This window comes from Heterocephalus glaber, unplaced genomic scaffold (genome assembly GCF_053883595.1).
Source record: "Heterocephalus glaber isolate CG9 unplaced genomic scaffold, H.glaber_assembly_v1.0 deba00001662, whole genome shotgun sequence".
Lineage (NCBI taxonomy): Eukaryota > Metazoa > Chordata > Mammalia > Rodentia > Bathyergidae > Heterocephalus > Heterocephalus glaber.
The window spans coordinates 5,159,379-5,176,814 of NW_028258403.1; the positions used below are offsets into that span (position 1 = coordinate 5,159,379).

Below are 17,436 nucleotides of genomic sequence, written 5' to 3' on the forward strand. Positions count from 1 at the left end.
AGGCAGGGGAAACTCTACTGAATTTCCCAAAGATGAGGGAACCACTGTACTCATACTTACAGGAGTAAGTGAAATAGCTATTTCATGATTGGTATAATCTAGGCCACTCAAGGTCTTAGCCTTTGTCTCTGGGTTGACAAGAAGGTAAGGGTCTAGGGTGTTGTAGCAAGTGCACGTTACAGTTGCACAAGGAGTAGCTTCCTCATTAATACTACATGATAAACATGTGGTAAATTGGCAACCCTCAACCACCCAGGTCCACCCAGCTCCATTATCACTGCCTACTCCCTGCTAATCTGTCCCTACACTCCTAACTGTAAAATTGTACCTGTGGACAAATCTCTCCCCATCCTCCCTATTTCCCTACCCTCCCCAGCTTCTTATAACTATTCTACTCTTTTTCTATAATACCAACTTTTCCATGTTCCACAAGTGAGTGAGATCATAAGGCATTTCTCTTTCTGTGCCAAGCACATTTCACTTAACATAATGTTCTCCAAATTCATCCATGTGGTCATGGCTACATGGTATTCCATTGTGTATATACTGTATATGCCACATATTCTTTATCTAGTCATCTGTTGGTGAATATCTATGTTGATTCTATGTGTTGGCTTTTGTAAATAGTGCTTCAATAAACACGAGAGTGCAGCTGTCTATTCATCATACTGATTTTATTTCCTATGGATATATGCCCAGTGGTGGCATTCCTGTATCATACAGTAGTTCTATTTTTAACTTCTGAAGAACCTCCATACTGTTTTCTATAATCACTCTACTAATTTACATTCCCACCAACAGTGTGCAAGGATTCACTTCTCTCTAAATCCTTGCTATCATCACTTCTCAGCCTTTTGACTAAGATCAAGTGTAAATCCTTGCTATCACTTGTTATCATTTATTTCCAGTACCAGGAATTGAACTCAGGACCTTGTGCTTACCAGGCAGGCGTGATGCCACTGAGCTACATCCCTAGCCCTTTTTAAAAAATAATACCTATTCTTATTGGAGTGAGGTGGTGTCTCATGTACAAGAAATAAATAAGACCCTTATCTCCCGTCATATACCAAAATCAACTTAAATGGAAGACTTGGAACCATGAAGCTTTGAGACGAAAACATAGGGGGAACACTAAATGACTTTGACCTAAACAAAGGTTTTCTTTGGATAAACCTCAAAGCATAGGCAACAAAGCAAAAATAGACAAATGAGATTACATCAAAGAAAGAGCTTGGGCACAGCAAAGGAAACATTGAAATAATGAAATATTGAAATAATGGGAGAAAATATTGACTAACTACACACCGGATAGGGGGCTAATACCGATAATAGAAAAGGAACTTAAAGAAATCAGTAGCCCCCCCCCAAAAAAAAGCCAAATGACTTGATTTTAAAATGGGCGAGAAATCTGAATTGACATTTCTCAAAGAAGACACACAAATGGCCAACAGGTATATTTTAAAAGATTGCTCAACTCACTAGCTGCCAAGCAAATACAAATCAAAATTGTAGGGTATGATTGATATCTTATAACATGAATCTTACTCTGCTTTGGGGCCTTGATGAATCACAGCGTGAAGGTTAAATGAGAACAGGGACTTTAATGGGTGTGTCTTGGAGGAGGAGAAAGGGATGGATGGCCTGACTTAAGCAGCAGAGAGGAGCAACAGCTGCCCCAAGACCTGAGGACCCGCCCTGTAGTGAGAGCTACTCCTTGGACTGGGATTCCCACTTGGCCTCAGACAAAGCAGCTGGGAACCTCCAGCAAGGTAAGAAAAGTATGTATTGAAATACACAATATTCTCCACAAAATTCCATGTGCCTGAGACAGATGCCCCATCCTTTGGGCATGACAGTGCTACAGGACAACGTATACATGAAGGTTTTTCAAGAGGTAAGTAGTCATATATATTTTTAAGAAGTTAATTTTCCTCATTCAAATGAAAGACTCAGAACACAAGTTTATAAAATATATAGGGACAAGACATAGATCAAAGTCTCCTGGGGTAAGAGACAGAAATAAGAATTAGCTGTAAAGAGTATGAGGGATCTTATTGCAAAAATAATTTTCTAAGACAATGTGATGGTTGTACCACTTGGTAGAGCATCTAAAAAAAAATCATTGGCTTTTACTCCTAAATTGTATATCATGTAAAAGAGGCTTTGATAAGTTGCTTTCTTTAAAAAACTAGCTCCTCATAATGACTGTAATCATTACATACTGCAAACATGTACAAATTTTTTAAAAATTTAAACAAAATTATAAATCAAATTTAACTGGAACTGCAAAGTGATCATTTAAAAGACTTTAAAATATGCCAGGCGTGGTGGCACAATCCTATAAATCACAGTGTTCAGGAGGCTGAGGCAGGAGGATTGCTATAAATTTGAGGCCAGCCTGGATGAGTTCAAAAAGAAAAAAAAGGAAAGAAAGAAAAAAAAAAAAAATATATATATATATATATATGCTTAAACAAAAATAATCAACTTTCAAGTATTCAATATGCATATGTGGTCTATCCTAAAGATGTTTCTCCCTAAGAAACACTAATGTTCAAAGCTATGTAAAATTTCCTCTCTTATCTCTTCTTTTGGTTAGCTGAGCTCAAAAAGGAAGAAAGTCACAGTTTTCTTCCTTATTTTTACTGTGGGGTGTTGACACAGAATGAAGGAATATCCCAGTTGGTTACTGGTATGCCTCCTTTAATAACTGATGTCTCGAGACTTCTTATCTTTATCATAATTTGGTAAAGAGTAGAGCCTGCCTGGTATTAGCAATTAAGTGTTTTCACCTGTTTTAAGATGTTCTAAATTCTGATATATTGTGTAATGGGCCAGTAGATACACTGATAATTTTTATTGAAGGACTCCATCTTTCTGCAACTCAACTCTGAGTTGTACAAGAGTAAAGTGATAGTAGTACTGACACAAAATATGCAATGCTGAAAGTAGCTGTCCCAGGAACTTAAATGTATGCATTTTTTTCCAGCTCTTTTCAGCACTCATATAGGTTGTTATTAGCCAGGGGGGAATCACCTTTGAACAAATGAAGCCAAATTGTTCAGTGACACTGGTGTAAGGATATTGCCAAATTTTTCAATATATATTAGATAAAAGTTATAAATAAAAATTTCACTTGACTTCAGATTCAATATGAGTTGAGTAGGAAGGTGGTGCAAACCCAATTTACCAAGTCATATCATGGGATCCATTATTGAGCTCCATTACCACCCATTCTACATGGGCCCTTGATGCTGCCCAGCTTCATGCTCTGTAGCAATTACTCCCCTACTCTCTTGACACTGATTCTCTCTTCTCAACCTCAAGCTCCACACTGGCAGCTCATGGCCTCACCTCCTGTTTTGCAGTATGATTCTTTAATGATTGAGGTCTCAGGGCTTCTTATCTTTACCTTAACCTGGTTAAGAGTGGAGCCCAGTATTAGAAATTAAGTGTATTCACCTGTGATGAGATGTTCTGAATTCTGACATTTTGAGAATTACTGAGATGATACTTGTAGGTGAGGCCTTAAGGAGGCAATTAGGTCACAGAGATGGAACCACCCAGTCTATGGTACTTTGTTGTAGCAGGCCAGCCAAACCAATACAGTACCTCATCACCTTCAGCATGGGTCACAACCCAGCACTAGACATTTAGAAGTGGCTTCACAGATAAGCCTTAGTGAAAAGAAGCCAATTCTTAAGTCTTTGCCTTACCCCTCTCCCTCCAACCAAGACTCCTCTATTTCTAGGTCCGTCCTGAACATACTGAGGAAGTTTAGGACAGAGACTAGCTGACCCTGTGGGCCAAGTCATCTGGTCCACTTATTTGTTGAATATCTTCTCTGTAGTAACTACTTTGTGATTAACATACAATGTAATGATACATGTAATTTATGTTCCCCCTATTAGTCCATCCACATATCTCTTCCCAAAACCTTCCTGTCTCTGATTTCCTAATTGCACTCCTTCCCAGCCCCAATCAATAAGCCAAACCATGTCTTACTGCCCAGAAGTCCATGGATATCTATGATATTATAAAAAGGATACATTTATTTTTTAATCAGTTTGTGCCACAGTACCCTTAAAACTCTTAGAATCTCTTAAGTGATATGAGTGTCTCCCATATGTGAATGATATACTAACTGATACCTTGGAGTCCTAGGTAGCTACAGGATATTCACTAAAAAGGCTAAGTCAAGATTAGAGGGTTGGAACTTGCAGCTTTACCTTTCAATCTATGGGAGGTAGAAGGGGCTGAGACTGAATCCATGTACCAATGGCCTGTAATGTAATCAAGCATGCCTATGAAACAAATCCCCAAGCAAAAAGGGATTAGGAAACTTCCAGATTAATGAACATCTCAAAGTGCTAAGGGTATTATGAATAGAGAGATCATAAAATCTCCATGCCCCCACAGCCCCACTATCTTGCCTACACACACCTCCCATTTGGTTGTTCATAAGTTGTATCCATAATTTAAAGTGATTTACTGAGTTCTGTGAGTCATTTTATTTTAGCAAATTAGGAAACCTGAAGTGAAAATAATGGGAACCCCCATTTTACAGCCAGAAGGATGGGTGGTCCAGGACTTGTGATTGGTGTCCAAAGTACAGGCAATCTGTGGAACTGGTCTCCTAATTTATAGTGTCTGCACAAACTCCAAATATTTCATCTCATAATTGAATTGCATTATAGGATGCCCAGTTGCTGTCAGAGAATTGGGGAACTGGTTTCTGGTGTTAAACACAACAAGCCACTTTCCTCTCTCCACAGAGCAACTAACAAAGGTCTACTTCTCAAGTTTCTGCCTATCAGAAGGAATTGTCCTTGTCACTGTCTTTTAGGGCCATTTTAGTCAGTCTGTAACCATAACAGTTATTTAGTGCCTGTATCAATATATCATATCTGTCTATCTAAAACCAGTTTCCTCCCTCCTTTGCCATCTGGCCTTAGGGAACACTGCCCTAAGGTGTGACTAGAGGCTGAGGGAGAGGCATCAGTATAATAGAGGGAGTGACATGAGAGTCTACGCTACCAGCTTGCGTAACTTACTCTGGACCTCCTTGGGCCTGATCCCTATTGCACCACTTCCTGCTCATCATGGATTGCTCCTGTGTCCTGTTAACTTTATGGTTCACAGGATTAAATTAGTCTAATCACACTATGTATGATATGATGGGCTGATTTAGTACACTATCCTTTCATATTGTATGGTGACTTGCTCAGTCTCTACCACAGAACCAGGACTAATTTTTGAAATATCATTCTTTGCTGCATTAAGCATAATCTTGCTCCAAAATTCTAAAATTCTGCACTAAGACCCTCTGAGGGACTTATCAAAGATTCTACACAGATCTTCATCAGCTCACATATGTATGATTCCATGTAATCTTCCAGGTCCTATGGCTCGAGAGGCAAGCTGCTTATACCACATCTTAACTTGCTGGAGAACCGTCTTTTATTCTGGGTTCCATTCAATACAGCCTTCACAATCACACAATAAATGGGTTAGAGTAGAACTTCCAAGTACTGTATAGTATATGCTGTCCCCCAAACCTGAGAACTACTAAATTTTGAGTAAATGTTTCAATATGTGCAGACCACTAGAGTCCTAAAAGCCAATTGGGTGATAGCTGGCTGGATCTTTGGCTTTAAAGTTTGCATTAAAAGCATTTATCTGCTTTGATATTTGCTTTAAGATTCACTTAAAATCAAAGTGCTATAATAAGGGAAGTAAGTACATAGTTATCCATTCTCGGAGATTTGAGGAGAAGGTCTTAAATTACATACCAGGAAATCACAAGTTTACTTTGTACACAAAGCCTCACACCACACAGTGGGCGAACATTTAAAAACAAGAATGGCTACTTTATAATAAATGTTTTGAGACCAGAGTTGAACTGACACAACTGAGAGACTGGGGAAAGAGTCTGATCTGCTGAGACTAATGAATTTGACCCATGGACCTAGTGAGGACCTGAAGAAATCATTATATCAATGACACAATATTTTCATATATTTACTCATTTATTCAACAAATACCAAGAAGCAGTAAGGACAACCTGCAAGAAGTATGAGTTCAACATGGTCCCTAAGAATTAGTGAGACAAATGAGAAGTAAGAATGGGGCCACTCTGTCACATGGAGGAGACAATAAATCCAAAAGCTTTGTGGGGGTACAAAGGACTCCCCTCACATGCTGAAACAAAGATGAACCTAGAAGGAGAAAAGGCTAGAGGTGAAAAGCAGCCAGCACAGAGCACTGCAAGGAGGGCAGGGGGGTGTGTCCCAAGGCTTGAGGGGAGAAACCCAAAGGATAAAAGGATAAAACTCATCACCCTTCAGCAGTAACTTGCATGAAGGCACATTACAGTTCACAAAGCCCTTTTACATCTGACTCTTAAATTTATTTGGTCCTCTCACAACAAACCTGTGAATTATCCATTCATTATCTAGAGTCTCAATGAATAAAGTTATTTCAGATTTGGATGAATAAAGTGTATATGCTATGATTTGACTCCAGCTAATAAAAACCACTCTAGCTAGTTTAAAAGGAGATATTTAATAGAAGAAATCCTGTGTTCATATAACCATCCGAGGGGCTCAAGATGCAGGCACTAAGTTTCCAGTAGTGACTCCTGGACCATCCCAGCTCTATCATACACAAAGGAGATGCTATTTCACTTCTGTACTTGCAGGAACTGCTTGTCGGAGTTGTCTGCCCTTGTAAAGCCTCACTCCCAGAACTGAGCTCACCAAGAGGAAGAGCAAACAGAAACCATGTTTCAACCTCTGACCCTGAAGAGCCTCCTTCCTCTGGCACCTCCACGCCTCATGAGAAGCACCAGCAGTGGGACCAATAATGGGCTCAAACTGGCCAACAAAGTTGCTGTAGTCACAGGATCCACATCTGGGTGAGAGCAACTCTTTGGGAATTCTGAAACTGTGACAATCTTTTGATTTTGTTGACAGCATTGTCTTGGCCTGATCTCTACAAACCGGAGCTTCCAAAGCTGAAGCACCAGTAGTTTTGGGAATATGAGATGGTAAGAGGGAAAAGGGACAGGAGAAGAAACAAGAAAACCAGATATAGCCAGTGCAGAATGGGTTACCAAGATGGCCCCATGATAGGCACCCTGGTGATGGGTCCACAGTTCCAGGAGGAATCATGAACTGCATTTTAAAGGCACCCACCAGGGAAAGGGAGAAGGAATCCAGTCATTGCTCCATACCTCGTTAGTCTATAGTTATGCTTCATAAGGTAATTGTAGCATCCTGAGGGGGTCTGGGCAGCTAGAGGTCTCCTGAAAAAAAGACCTGGTTTTCCGATTCGGAATGAAGGAGTAGGGCGATGCTGGCTCAAGTAAAACCCATTGGCTGAAAATAGGGAGGTCAGGTCCGTGAAGAATGAGGAAGTCAGAAATGTAAGGAGTGCCAAGAGAGGTTTATTTATAATATCACAAGGTAGGGACAAAGCTGCCAAGTAGCAAGCGGCATGGCAGGAAGAACTCAAAATGAGCTTCTCAAAGGCTACTGTATTCATACTTATAGGGCTAAGTGGATCCCTAAAAATTAACTGTTTCACTGATTGGTGTACTCTAGGCCAGTCAGAGAGTTAGCCTTGGTTGCTGGGGTGAGCTGTTGCTGAGATGAGCTAAGGGTCATGGGGTCTAGGGGCATACAGTAAATGCATGCAAGCTGGCCCCTAAAATAACTGTCCCACACCTGCAAAGGTTTCACAAGGACAATTTCTAGTAAGCAAGTGGTCATTTCTAAAACCGTCCGGCACATCAGCCATGCCTGTATCCCTGCCTATCTTCCCCTCTGTCACTATATAACAACTCCATCCTTCTAAGCTGCATCCCTGTGAGCACTCAGCCCTGAGACAAGAAGCTTTAAGATTGCAGCTGCCAAGCAGACCAAAGCTTTGAGGAGCTGGGAATGAGTTGTCACTGTAGTAGTTCCAGCAGGAGGTGAGGCCAAGCTCTGATGCAGTACACAGAGGGTCCAATACACCCACAACTGATGTATCCCCTCTTTATGTATCTTCTGATGTATCTTCTGTTCATCTTACCAACCCTAAGCAGGACATGATATTAGCTCTTCTGGGTTAGGGGAGAAAATTCATTTGGGACCTTAGGGTGAGAAATATAGCAAGCAAGAAAGAAGTCATTTGTTGGTGGGAATGTAAATTAGTACAAGCACCATGGAAGTCAGTGTGGAGATTCCTCAAAAAATTTAAAGTAGAAATTCCATTTGACCCAGATATTCCTCTTCTAGATAACTTCCCAAAAGAGCTGAAGACATCATATTACACAGATACATGTATACCCATGTTTACAGCAGCACAATTTGTGATAGCTAAATTTTGGGAACAGCCTACATACCTATCGTCAGATGAATGGATAAAGAAAATATAGTATATATACATGATGGAGTACTACTCTGCCATAAAGAAAGATAAACTTGAGGCATTAGTAGGTAAATAGATACAACTTGAGATCATAATGTTAAATGAAATAAGTCAGACACACAAGCTTAAATATTGAATGGTTTTTCTTATAAGAGAAACTCAAAAACATAGTTATATAAAGAGCAAAACAGAAGACAAATAAGTAGGAAGTAGAGAGATTTTTTTTCAAATGGCTAGGGGAACAAGAGATGAAGAGAGGAGAGAGCAAGGGAAAGGAGAGGGAGTGGAAAAAACAGAATTCAGAGGAAAAATGATAAAAATGGGGTTTTTGCAAATGGAAAGGGGACCCAGAGTTGGAAGGAGCAGGGAGGCGGGAGGTAATAATAAAACAATATGTACTATATACATGTACCAATTCCCCACCATAAGTGTAATCTTTGTGTACTGCAAACATGTACTAAAAAAAACCAGGACTCAGCCCAAGGCTGAAATGTCACATCCTCTCCATCTCTCTGTCCTCAGGATCGGCTTTGCCATCTCCCGGCGTCTGGCCCAGGACGGGGCCCATGTGGTCATCAGCAGCCGGAAGCAGCAGAACGTGGACCGCGCAGTGGCCACGCTGAAGGGCGAGGGACTCAGTGTGACGGGCACCGTGTGCCACGTGGGGAAGGCCAAGGACCGGGATCGGCTGGTGACCACGGTGAGCAGCACAGAAGGAGTCATAGCCAGGGATGTGGGGATTCTGCTTCTATGACCCACACTAGGAAAACAGGCTAATGTCTCTCCCCCTCACATAAATGAAATCGACTGCTTGTCTCTCAGCTTCTGAGTAGTCCACTCACAGGCTCCTCTAACAGACCCAGTCAAAGAAAAACCACAGAGGGAGCAAGATGTTGGGGTGGGGAAGAACTCTCCTTTCCTGCTGAATTATCAGCCAGGCAGGCCCTCCTGGAAGATTCCAGAGAAGGGACTGAGGAGGGTAGGGATATTGTTACAAGGAATTTTGATTTTCAGTCAGAGCTAGGTGTTCAGGAAAATGGAGATGGGATGTGACATTCCAAGAAACAGAGCAGAGGAGAGATGTGTTAAGAAACTGGTAGCCCAGGGACCGGACCGGACTGGACTGCCAATTGAGGCGGGGGAGACTTTGAGGAACCAGGAACAATAGCAATTCAAGCATGGATCAAAGTGGCAAAGAATGTACAAAAAAGATTAGCAGTGTGAATATTGACAAACTTATAAAGGATTTTTCACAGACAGAAAAGAATGTGCTGCTCTTCATGATATGATAAAAGGGCTACAACAGACCATTGAATATCAACACAATTTGAGAGGTGAAAATGAACAACTAAAAAGAAATGTTGATATGACAAGGGAAAAGCTGAAATCTCACAAACAGGACTATTAGAATAATATTGCCAAACTTGTACATGAAATGAAAATCAAAGAGGAAGAACATAAGATAGAAATAACCAAACTTTATCATGATATACAGAAAAAAGTTGAACTAAATGAAGAAAAGCACAAAGATCTAATAAAGAAAAAGGAGAAGGAAATCTCAGAGTTAAATGCAAAGTTAGTAACTCAAGAAAAAGAAAAGCAAAATGAAATAATCAAACTACAGCTGGAGTTTGATGTCAAACTAGCAAGAGTCCAGACTAAGTCAAAACCATATCCAGATGCTACTATTTCCCCACAGAGTATCTACAGAAGGAAGCTTCAACATCTTCAAGAAGAAAAAAACAAAGAGATTGCAATTCTTCGTAATACCATTCACAATTTGGAGCAGCGCCTTTCTATTGGCAAAGATTCTCACCTTAAACGTAGACGATTTTGAGTATAACAGTAAATTCATTAATTACTATTTACTTTTTAAAAAGTAATTGAAAAATTTGCTTCCATTTACAACATAAGTATACTGCCTAAATAGCCTAAATAATAAATGAGACAGCTTTTTAAAAAAGAAAAGAAAAGAAAAAAAACTGGTAGCCCGGCTGGAGATTTAGCCAGTGGTTCCTCCGCATAAAGTCCCGAGTTGATCCCCGGCACCAAAAAAAAAGAAGCCGGTAGCCAAGAGTGCCTAGGATTAAAAGGAAACACAGTAAAAGAAACATGGGTGACATTTCATCCTTTATTGTTCACAGGCTCAGGACCCAGTTTTTAAAAGAAAACAAAAATGGTTCTTGTCAGATAAAAGGGCCGAAAACCAAGACCAGACCAGGCCACAACAAGCCTTTATTAAGGGAACAGATCTGCCGGGCTGTCTCTGAACAAAGGAGAGACAAAAGCAATATGGCCAGGACAGCAAGTGCCTTTTATAGGGGCTTGTAGGAGCTGAGGTGGGGTTGAGTGAGGTAGTGGCTAGGGACTGGAGGAGCCTGTGATGTCACTAGTTGCCAGGAAGAGAGCAAGCATCAGGTTACTCTTTTGGTGGGAGTAGGGGCGTGTTGGAAAGAAGGTAGCTATTATATACAGCAGCCACCCTAACTTGGAGGGAAATCTATCAGTTCTCCATCCTCACTTGGAGTTGTTCCTCTCCCAGATTTGACCCAGACATAGCCCACAGATATCAAAGAGGAATTACCTCACTGCTACACAAACCTTTCTCTCCTTGATTCTGGTCCTCAACACCCTCTTCTCTCCTACAGGCTCTGAAACACTGTGAGGGTGTGGACTTCCTGGTGTGCACAGCAGGGGTCAACCCCTTGGTGGGAAGTACCCTGGGGAGCAGTGAGCAGATCTGGGACAAGGTGAGAACTGGGGAAGATGGCAGGGAGGTGGTGAGGATAACTCTCCCCTTAAGGGTAACTCTCCAGCTCAGCTGACACACCCAGAGCTGCTCCTCAGCTCTCACTTTTCCACCCCCCTTCCCCACCCATCATAGACTCTTTTAGCACAGATCAAGGTCAGGTGCCTAGACTCTATGAACCTCAATTCCCCATCTTTGAGGTGGAGGGAGGGTGTCTAAGTTGTAGTTCTTGTCTGGCCTGTTCAGGAGCTCCCAGTCTGCAGGTTGTGTCCAATATACATAAGACCAGTCATGAAACGTGGAGCTCAGAAAAAGAAATGATTCTCTTCCTTGTTTGGTTCCCTTGGCAGAGGCATCAGGCCTACATTCTCACCTGGTATTTCCTGACCCAGTGAGAACACTGGACTGACTGTCCTCTAACCGTCACCTCTCTTTTGCTCTAATTTTAGGTCATGAACGTCAATGTGAAGGCACCAGCCCTCCTTCTGAGCCAGCTGCTGCCCTTCATGGAGAAGAGAGGGTGAGGGTGAGGGTGGGGAAGGGGAATAGAGATGGAGATGCTTCCTATCAAACAGGAAGCTGGGAAGCAAGAGTAAGAAGGTCCAGTTTTAAGTTAGACATTCCCGCTGGGAAACAAGCTTAGTTGGACCAGTGATACAAGAATGGTGACAGTTTGGCTTTCAGACTATGGGTCATCTAAAGAAATCACAGAATTCAGTCCATCAGTGTGCCTAGGAAATAGATCTACAGTACGAGAGACTGGGAAGTCCCTGCAAGGCCTCAGCAGGAAGGAGGATGAGGGGTCCACAGACAGAGGGACTGGAGTTCCTACAACTGTCCTAGAATCAGAAAAATGGAAGTGGCCTCTCTTGGGCTATAGAAGCACCAGCCACAAGGGTCCAGACTGATGACCCTAAGGTACCTGTGGCCTGTGTGCCTGTGGCAGAGCTAGATGCCCAACCTGAAATGTGAATTGAGCCCCTGGTGTTCAGCCCTGTTTTCTCTGCCTAGTCCCCTGTTCTGATTCAGGGCACCTCTGCAGAGTCTGGCTTCACTTGGTAATTGATATATTTTATCATGTCAGTTAATGTTCACAACAGTTCTGCTAAGCAGAAGACACTCACTAAAGGACATTCTAAGTGATGTACTTCAGGCAGAAAGAACAAAAGAACCCATGTGGAAACTCTGAGATAGAAGTAGGACGAAACACACAGAAAATACTAATATATGATCAAATTTAAATGCCTAATGCAAAAAGCAATAATGATTTTTGTAGGGTTAAAAATGTTAAGTGTGCAAAGAATAATATTCAAATCAGGAGGACAGAAATGGAGCTGTTATAAGATTTTCATGTTGTTGAGATAGGGTTTGAAAATTAATTATAAACTTTGATTAGCTAAACAAGCCTGTTTTGTTTTCTGGAATAGCAGCTACAAGAATGGCAACAGAGTATGTAGTGTATGTTCAAAAGTAACAGAGGAAGAAGTTAAAATAGAAAAAGTAACCCAGAATAAAGAATTCACAAGGAGGGCCAGGGATTTAGCTCAGTGGTTCTGCAGCCTGCCTCACAAGCACAAGGTCCCAAGTTCAATTCCCAGTACCAAAAAAACAAAAGAAAGAAAAAAATTAAGAATTCACAAGGAAAAAAACTGGTGCAATAAAAAAAAATCACAAAATTGAATGTTAGATGTTAATCCCAGTATATCAGTAACTGCAGTTAAAATATAAAGATAGTTAAACCAGAATGTTTAATCAAATTAAAATTCTTTAGCTGGGCTTGGCAGTACATGTCTATAATTCCAGCACTCAGGGAGCTGAGGCAGGGAGGTTTCAAATTTGAGGCTAGCCTGGGCAAATTAGCAAGACGTTACCTCAACACACACACAAAAGTTTTTAATCTGATTAGACAACAATGACATGTTTCACCAAATTTTTCATTTTTTTTGACTGAATTTATAGTGCTAGGAAGAATATTAGTATGATGGTTATAGTTCTGGGAAAAGCTGGGAATCAAGATATTGTTTTAGGGCCGGGGATTTAGCTCAGTGGTTTCACCATCTGCTGCACAAGCGCAAGGACCCAAGTTCAATCCCCGGTACCAAAAAAAAAAAAAAAAGATATTGTTTGAAGTAGGACAGATACACCAGAATACACTGCACTGGGTACTCTGCTCAACTGTTCAACTTGGAGTACACATCTTAAATCCCTCTTAAAGACAATGAAGCAAAACTAAATCTTTCGAGATTGTAAACAATAGTGGTTAGCAGAATATAATATTGTCTATATTAAATAAAAGCTAAAAATTATATGTGCTGGAGAAAATTAAATGCCCAGTGGTAGAAAAAAGGAAATAATACAGACAGAAACCAATAGAAAAGGAAACGAAATACAATATAAGGATCAAGAGAACCAAAAATTCATTTAAACAAAAACTAATAACCATTTCAGGAATAAAGACAAAAGGCACCACTAGAGATCCCAAAGGCAATAAAAAGAGAATGATAACAGAAACTTTAACCAAACATAAACTGAAATCATTGCAAAATAGACAATTTTTTTTAAAAAATTATACCCCTATCAAAACTAACTCAAGAAGAGATAGAAAATGTGACCAGTGTTATTACCATTCAATAAATGCAATCCACACTCAAATTTTTCCTTAAAATACCAAACTCACAGACACACAGCTTCTCTGGCAATATAATTTGAGAGATATAATTGAAAACTTAAAGGAAAATGGCGATAAATCCCTCTACCAGGCCCCAACTATTCTCATTCTCAGTCCCCTTTTTTATTTTCCCAGGCAAGGCTCAGTGGTCCTGGTCTCCTCCATTGCAGCCTACCTCCCAGTTTCTGTAAGTAGGACTATCTGTGGCTCCCCAGTGGGTAAGAAAAACTCTCCCTCCTTTCATCTGGAAAATCAGTTTCACAATTGCTCCCTCGGGACTATTTGCTTGCGAAAGTGAGCACTGTGTGTCACAGACTTTGTCTTTTATTCACTTAGTGAGAGCATCTTGCCCTCTCTTTGGGGCATTATCTCTCAGATTTAATGAACAACCAGGAAGTGTACTGGGATGATTGCCTGGGCAGAACTCAGGAAATTAAACTGACTCTTCCTTGTCTTCATTCCAGCCTGCTAATCTATTTCCCTTTCGATCCATAGAAGCTGGGAGTCTACAATGTCAGTAAAACAGCCCTACTGGGCCTCACCAAGACTCTGGCAGTGGAATTGGCACCAAAGAACATCCGGGTGAATGGCCTAGTACCAGGAATCATGGAAACAGAGTTCAGCAAAGTGGTAAGGTACAAGGGCAGCAACTCTTCCTACCCCACTGAGCAGCGGCATAACTACCACTGGAAGAAAGGCCTCACCCCATAGACCAAGACTCTCAAACTTAGACCTGTTGGCTCTTCCTCTGATGTTCTGGTCCCAGACTTTGTGATCCACTGCAGATGAAGACTCAGTCCTCTGTCAAGGGCCATCTCATAGTGTCTCCCAGCAGCCCTTTAGACATACAGTCTGCATGATGTACAGCCCATGTGATCTATCTGAAAAAGCACTAACCTTTTGACCTTTCCTTTAGATCACTGAAGACAAGGTCTTTATGGAACATATCACCCAGTTCTACAGAATACAGAGGTAGGTTATGGTGAGGCAGAGTCCCTTGTGGATCTGAAATAACATGACCTCAGAACTTTTTTGAAGGATGAAAAGTCACAGAGCATCCCTCTGCAGACTTCTACCCCCAGATCTGATGATTCTCCCAGGCCTGGGATGACCTCTGAAGTTCCCCGTAGAACCCACATGATTTCACTTATACCTCTTTGCTCATCTCCACGGGGCCTTGATTTCAGTGTCACATGGGAGCCCAGGGGCTGTGAGGAAGCTGTCACCAGACTCACTCCCACCCTCTCTCTCCATACAGACTGGGACAGCCTGAGGACTGTGCTGGACTTGTGTCCTTCCTGTGCTCCCCAGACTCCAGCTTCCTCACTGGTGAGAACATTGCAGTGGCCGGCTTGTCCCCCCATATCTGAGGGGCTTCTCCATGCAGGAGCCCCATGTGCCTGTCTTCCAAGTGTGTACACTTTAATTGAAACACTTCTCTGACAGAAATAATAAAGAACATCAGAAAAGAGGCCTGGTACTGTGAAACTATCATTAAAACCAGCTAACAACAATGTCAGCTTTGCTAGAAAACAAAATGTGTGCCTAAGAGTCTTGGATAAAAGCAAAAAGCTAAAATTAGGCTGAAAGGTAATATGCATTGTCTCCTAAACATTCCTATGAACCTGATGTTTTGATCTCTAATTCTGCAGTTGAGAGAGCCAAGACAGAGTGATTTAAGGACAATGTTCTGAGAACACAGATAGGGGATCTAAGCAAGTTGAACCTCCGTCTGCTTGTAAAAGGGAGAGGGATTAGCATGGAATTGTATCTGAGGGGAAAGACCAGCCTCCAAGGTCCTCATTTTCCCTTTGGATTCCTATCCTATAAGACCAGATCTGGTCTACTTGCACTCACACAGTTCAAACTTCCACAAATATATGCTCAAACAGTAACTAGTGTCTCTTATACAATGCATGCTGACCACTGGAGCCTGAACTGCAGGGACAATGGCAAACCCCATGAGGGTCCTTCCTGTATCTCCTTTGGCCCACACTGGGTTCACAAACATTTCTAGTGGGCAATTCCTATGCACACTGTAGACTTCCTACAGTAACATGCCCTGTGCATGGGAGGAGTTAGTGCCTCCACGGCACCCACAACCAGTGAAGGGTGGGACCTGGGAGATAAGTACCCGAGCTGCTTGCTTCTTGGTGGGGCAATGCTGGCATTTGCACACAACTTCTCAGAAGGGGCCCAGGAGTGAGCACTCAGCCACAGGAATAACCTTATAACATGCTCTTAACACACACCATTCCTTGGCTTTTCTCCCTTCCTACCCCCATTCTCCTCTCTTCTCTCTTCTCTTCTCCCTGCTTCCTTCTCACCTCTTCCCTTTCTCCTCTCCTGTCTGCTGCCTCTCTCTTTCTTCCACTCTTTCTTCCTCTCTCTCTCTCCCTCCCTCCTTCCATTCCTCCTTCCCTCTCACTTTTTCCCTTGTTTCATCTCCACAGAAAGTCATTTGTAGGCACAGGATCTGCTTTGGTAGTAATCCAAACTCAGATAAACACAAAACTTTTCATTGCCCATTTATAAATAAATAACTAAAAATCCAAACTTCTCAATGAGCCAACACAGTGGCTGAAACTTATTTACCCTAGAAAATATTAACTCAGTTATTTACAAAAAGCACATATTCCTAGAAGCCATCTAAGGAAATAAAAATCAGAGTTGGTGTTTCCTAAAGTGAGTATCATGCTTGAAAAGAAGTGAAAAATTAAAATGTAGATAAATAACTAATATGATACTATCCAAAATTATTGGCAAGAAGACAGACAGTAACAAGATGGCACTGAAGTAATTAAAAGACCAAAGAGAAGTAACCCTATAGAGGTGGTACAGACCAGGAGCCCTTGGACTTGCACCATTGGGTACCATTGCGCAAGTTAGTTCTCTCTCCCCTATGATGTTTCTTCAAATGTAAAATGCATTGTGTCTGTTCTGACAGGGAGCTGTCTGTTCTGGGTTGCTGAACATTCTTTGCTCAACATTCTCAGTTCCTTCTTAATCACTTTTAGTCATCAGGCGAGTAACATCTCCCAAATTTAATTTTCTAAATTTTATGTAAAGAGCCTTACAATATAGTTCCAAACTTCTCCACCGCTACCCTACACAACAAAAGCAGTGTGCATCTCTCAACCTGCTCCTGAATCAAACTGTGAAGCCATGACTAAGGACAGATTATCAAGCGCTTTCCTAGGTTCTTCATATAACTACTATGAATAAAAGTTAAACTATTGAATGTTTGCTACATGCCAGACACTGTATAGTATTTAAACTTTAAAGAAAAGGAAAAAGTTAAGACTTTAACCTTCCCAGAGTCGCTCAGGCAACAGGAAGAAGATTTGAACCCACTCCACTGAGCCTAAAGCCTATGTTCTTAATTATTAAACTATACTCCAAATTGATAAATGGCTCCTGGCATTTTTTTTCCTGTTTCTTATCTAAATTTGTATACTTTCAGTATGCAGAAGGCCGTAGTTTGTATAGTAAGTGTCCTTAAATGTCCTTGTACAAAAGTCTGGTCCCAGGTAAAGCACTACTGGAAGGTGGTGGAAAATTTTTTTTAACTTAACATAAAGATTTTTTATGATTATTTTTTATA

The 17,436-nt window shown here is 41.2% G+C and overlaps 2 protein-coding genes and 1 pseudogene across 3 annotated transcripts in view; 2 read left to right on the plus strand and 1 right to left on the minus strand.

Annotated features, from left to right (window-relative positions):
- LOC147822325 (uncharacterized) overlaps positions 1–17,436 on the minus strand; it is a 289,748-nt gene that overhangs the window by 174,006 nt on the left and 98,306 nt on the right. The gene's annotated exons all lie outside the window — the stretch shown is intronic.
- Positions 6,660–15,296, plus strand: LOC101705747 (dehydrogenase/reductase SDR family member 2, mitochondrial). Its single transcript, XM_087197019.1, has 8 exons — positions 6,660–6,916; positions 8,938–9,115; positions 11,064–11,165; positions 11,614–11,684; positions 13,968–14,019; positions 14,328–14,462; positions 14,749–14,804; positions 15,091–15,296. Exons 1-8 carry the CDS (start codon positions 6,783–6,785, stop codon positions 15,200–15,202), a joined length of 840 nt encoding a protein of 279 aa, XP_087053145.1. The 5' UTR covers positions 6,660–6,782; the 3' UTR covers positions 15,203–15,296.
- Positions 9,466–10,252, plus strand: LOC110345651 (coiled-coil domain-containing protein 152-like; annotated as a pseudogene).